Consider the following 4624-nt stretch of genomic DNA (forward strand, 5'->3'; position numbering starts at 1 on the left):
TAACTCTCATTTCATTTGGATCTATTAAACTGTTCAAAATGACATTAAAAATGGTATTCATATAGACGCTTAGATTAAACACACAGTTTACATGTTTGAATAAAAATAAATTTTGATTATAGAAATTGTAAAACATGTTGGTGTACAGTTACAATGCCAGTAAGTGTGTAATATGTTATTAATATTTCTTTATAAAATATTCAGAAAAGCAGTTTTGTCTGTTTGTATTTGAAAAACAGTTGTTCACCAAAGCTATGGGGTGAAATATGTGGCAAGACAAAAGTAAATAAATAAAAATAGAGAGGAGTCCATCAAATATTTTTTCTTAAATGCAATGATTTTTATTTAATTATAAATCTTTATATGTGTATTTAAACAATACAAAAAAAAAAAAATTTTAATTGTCAAGAACGGCATAAATGTTTTTTGAATTAAACACAAAGAGTAAGCCTGTCTGTTTTAAACTAAAAGATTTTTCCCTCTATCATCCCGGACATTTTCTTTGTCATTGACCCCAACAAAGACGCACAAAATCCAATAAACACACACAATATTAATATACGTGGTACAGTACAATACAGTTTAGGAATACAATTGTACAATACACAAACGACGCAATGCACAAGTATGAAGCGTCATTGTTTAGATAGCTAGTGCAAGTGTAATATGCAAGTTTGCACGTTAAACAGAAATTTCAGCTTGGAATATTAGATCAAAAGTAGATCAAAATGTAGTGTGCGAATAACACTCTTAAAAAAATAAAGGTTACAAAAGGGTGTTTTTGCAGTGATGCCATCGAAGAACCATATCTGGTTCCCAAAAGAACCTTTCAGTGAACAGTTCCTAAAAGAACTATTTTGAAGAACATTTAAAAACAAATCTAAAGAACCTTTTTCTACTATAAAAACATTTTCTGCATTTGAAAGGTTCCATGTTCTAGAGCCATTGATGCCAATAAAGAACCTTTATTTTTAAGAGTGAAGAGTTCCCGCACCTGCTTAAACAGCTACAGGACGCTGAAACATTATTGTGCGCAGGGTTGATGCATGTATGCTAGTCGATCGCTCTGTCCTGCACTCAGTGAGAATGAGTGATTCACCGTACACTGCGCCCTGTCCGGCTCCTGACTGGGGGCCCCGGTAATCGCAAAGCTCGCCTAATCACTTTCTCTCGTACATTTCTGAAGAAGCAGTATGGAGTTACGTCACAGCAGCACGCAAGAGTGCAGGCCAAGCAAATAAGCCGCTGTGGAGCTATTTGTAGGCATCGCTGCCAAACCCGGGTAAGGCTGCTCACTCTTCTGCGATCAGTGCTTTAAACCTGCTATAGCACTGGAAGCAGCATGCATTCTTTTTTCGATTTATTCTGGAATGGTTGTGTTTGGAGAACCTGACCTGGATCCGTTGATCACCGGCGGCCGGTGCGCGCAACAACGCAATTAGATCCCATTCAAAGCTTCACGTTCAGACAATCCAAAGCGTGAAGGAGCGCGACATGATGACGATTCTGCATGTTTTAGCAGAGAGATTGTTACGTTTCATCATCACTTTTGATTAGATCTTTTTCGTCGTCTTCTTTGTGAAATCATAATGCCACACTCTCGCAACAGGAACCCAAGTCCGATCCCAGAGGTGACATGGGACACGGGGTTGAAAGAGATGAACGAGACCTGGAAGGGGGCTATTGCTTGCTTGGGAGTTGCTGTCTTTTTTGTCATGACAATTGGGATCATTTATTGGCAAGTTGTGGATCAGCCCAACAAGAACTGGATCCTGAAGGGGAGCTTTAGTGGGCTTATTTGGGAGAGACGGACGCAAACTCTTGTCATACAGACACTGACTGAGGACAAGACTTTCGCGGAGATAGACGTGGAGAACGTGGGGAACACCGATATTGAGGTTCCGTTCGTGAGGAACATGTGCTGGCTTAACAAAACCGAGTTCTGCTACACTTGGGATTCGGTCGCAGAGGTGAAGATATCGTTGGAATCATCAGAGGAGGACTCAGATACCGAGTGTTACAGTGTAACCTGGACTCCAATTCACTGTCATGTGGACCTGAAGGTAAAATGTCCTTAGAACTTTTTTTAAACACTTTTGAAAATATGTTCCAAATAGAAGAATAAGTGTTTTATAGCCTGACGTCACTGAAGAAGTTCCACAAAAATAAAGTGTTCTCTCTTTAAAATAGCAAATCACCGTGTTTGTTTCAAGAACCACGTAGAACCTTTATTCGAATTTATTCAAGAACCATAGCAAGAACCAACAAAACTGTGTATGGTGTGAACATTTCTCGCACAGAAACCAAATAGTCGCAGCTAGCACAATTAGCTAATATTTATAATATACAAATCAATAAGTGACAACGTTGAGGTGTTTGTTTTGCCAGTGAGGATCCTAAAGGTAATCGCCATAGTCGGTGTGGATACCGCGAAGCGAACCCGATTTTTGTTCGCTAGGGTTTATTTATCGCTCGATGAAAATACTCGACTTTTTATTTTTATTTTTTTGTGGTTACCGAAATGTTTGAAATCCTAACTGAAACATAGCCCTATAAATTATAAAGGCTGCTTCGTATTTTTGTTTTGGCTTCTTTTGGGGGCTTCAAGTCCTAATTAAGTAGGCTATATTTAAAGGTTTCTTGTTTCAGAAGGATAAACATTTTAACATCTTAATGGCTATTTGCTTGCATTTAACTTATCATTATTTAATTGGTGGCTTTTATTTGACTTTAAATAGTCTTCTTTTTTATGTGGTCATATTCGTAAAAACAGATTTACTTTGCATTCGTACCTGCCAAAAAAGTTTTTAAAGCAGGGTTTGAAGTTCACCAGACTAAAAAGGCCACAAAGATACATTTCACAGATTTCCGATAAGACAAGGTCTTCTTTGTTCAGCAAGCACCTAATGCAGTTCGGAAGTTTTCGAGTTTAATCCCTTCCTTGCACATTTCCTACCTCAGTAATGCTCTGTCGTGTGTTATTTTAGATTTAAGCCTAAGAACTCTTTGTTCAGTCCAATACTTTGACTTATAGGTATTCTGCACCTGTTTTCATGTGTTATGAGAGCCAAAAGAATTCTTAGCTGGATGTCCAGATTTTGGACACTATTGAACACTTTATACAATCTATATGGAAAACACTAAATCAATGACTGTGTAATTAGTGCTTTAACTAGCAATAAATTATCTACCTATGGTATAGATGAACAACAACAATACAGTTTGCGGATAGTCACCCTCTTTCTTTCTCAGGACTGTTTCTCCATGGTGAATATTTCGTGGTACGGAGGTGCCAGTGTCCATGCACCCAGCTGGCCGATAAACGATGCCAACATTTCCATGCAGCCCTTCACAGTCAGCGACCTTAGGGACAACCCTTCTGGCTTCGGATCAGTTTTAGAACGCTACTTCCTGGGATCCTCAGGTAAGCAAAGAGGAGCTCTGCGTCTCTAACTGTGACCTCTTTAGCCAAATTTGGCCACCCTGCCCTTTCACACTTTGTTGACCAGTCCAAATATGCATTCACATGTGACTATGTACATAATTCTAAACTGCCTCGGGCCTGATATCACAGGGCTCTACTGTACATAGAGAGCGTAACTCAATACAGATGGCTTCTGCTTGCTGAAAGATTGCAAAACAAAGGACATCGGACTTGAGTCTGAACCCATTGGTATTTGTCAGCAGATGCCTGATGTTTATATCGAGAGTTAATTAAGCAAACAATCTCAGGCAGATTTAAATATCCATTGTGTTTATGTCTGGCTGTTAGTTTGATTCGAGGCACGGTGGGAGATGTTTATGGACAGATGCGTAGTGGATTCAAACATTATCCAAACCGCTCCAAATGTTCAACAGTTTAGACTTGCAGTAGTTATTGTGAAATAAGTCTACTACATGAAAATATGTGCAATCAAATTGCAATTTCCCCCCCGGATTTATAATATTAATTAACTAAATATTCATATTCACTCTATATATTTAATAATTTTTGAGATCCTTATTTGGCGAATTCACTGAGCATGTTTTTAACCCTTATATGTGTTCTGGGTCAGTTTAACCCAAACACATTTTGAGTTGTCAGAAATACTGGTAAACCTAGTTACAAATATATATTTTGTAATGCAGACCTTTTTATTCAAAGAAATGTATGCTGTGTTGTATGGAAGCATATAGGTAGCGAAATTCAATTTAAAATGCAATATGCAAAATGGCAATGCAATATTCAAAATGGCAACACAATATTCAAAATGGCATTTTATTTCTGTATTTAAATTGACATTTTCCATTACCCATACGTGCAAAGTTTGGTGCAAAAGTAAAATGAAAATTAAATTATATAATTTACATTTACCATTTCCAACAGTAGTCTTAATATGTAAATTGCATGCACATTTGAATGCTTTATAAGTTGCGAAATGAAAATGAAAATGTATAACACAAACTGATTTGATATGTGTAACGTTCAAGCAGAAATGGTAGCAAAATGATCATTTAAATGCTATTTGTCCTAAATGCATTTAGACTAACAGTTAGAACACTTAGAATTGCATTTTCATCATGACGTCGTGGGATATGTGTAGCAAAATTCAATTTGAAAATGCATTCCGAGCTGACCACGCCC

General features: G+C 37.4%; 1 protein-coding gene across 1 annotated transcript in view; it reads left to right on the plus strand.

Annotated features, from left to right (window-relative positions):
* Window positions 1–1213: 1213 nt before the first annotated feature.
* The window catches only part of LOC107573677 (SITS-binding protein-like), a 35345-nt gene continuing 31934 nt past the window's right edge, over window positions 1214–4624 (plus strand). Inside the window, exons 1-2 of the mRNA XM_016260121.1 lie at window positions 1214–2063; window positions 3253–3424. Of these exons, the coding sequence (XP_016115607.1) occupies window positions 1590–2063; window positions 3253–3424 (646 nt within the window). The 5' untranslated portion in view covers window positions 1214–1589. The remainder of the gene's footprint in view (window positions 2064–3252; window positions 3425–4624) is intronic.

The sequence above is a fragment of the Sinocyclocheilus grahami genome, unplaced genomic scaffold (genome assembly GCF_001515645.1).
Source record: "Sinocyclocheilus grahami isolate Dianchi unplaced genomic scaffold, SAMN03320097.WGS_v1.1 scaffold2004.1, whole genome shotgun sequence".
Taxonomy (NCBI): domain Eukaryota; kingdom Metazoa; phylum Chordata; class Actinopteri; order Cypriniformes; family Cyprinidae; genus Sinocyclocheilus; species Sinocyclocheilus grahami.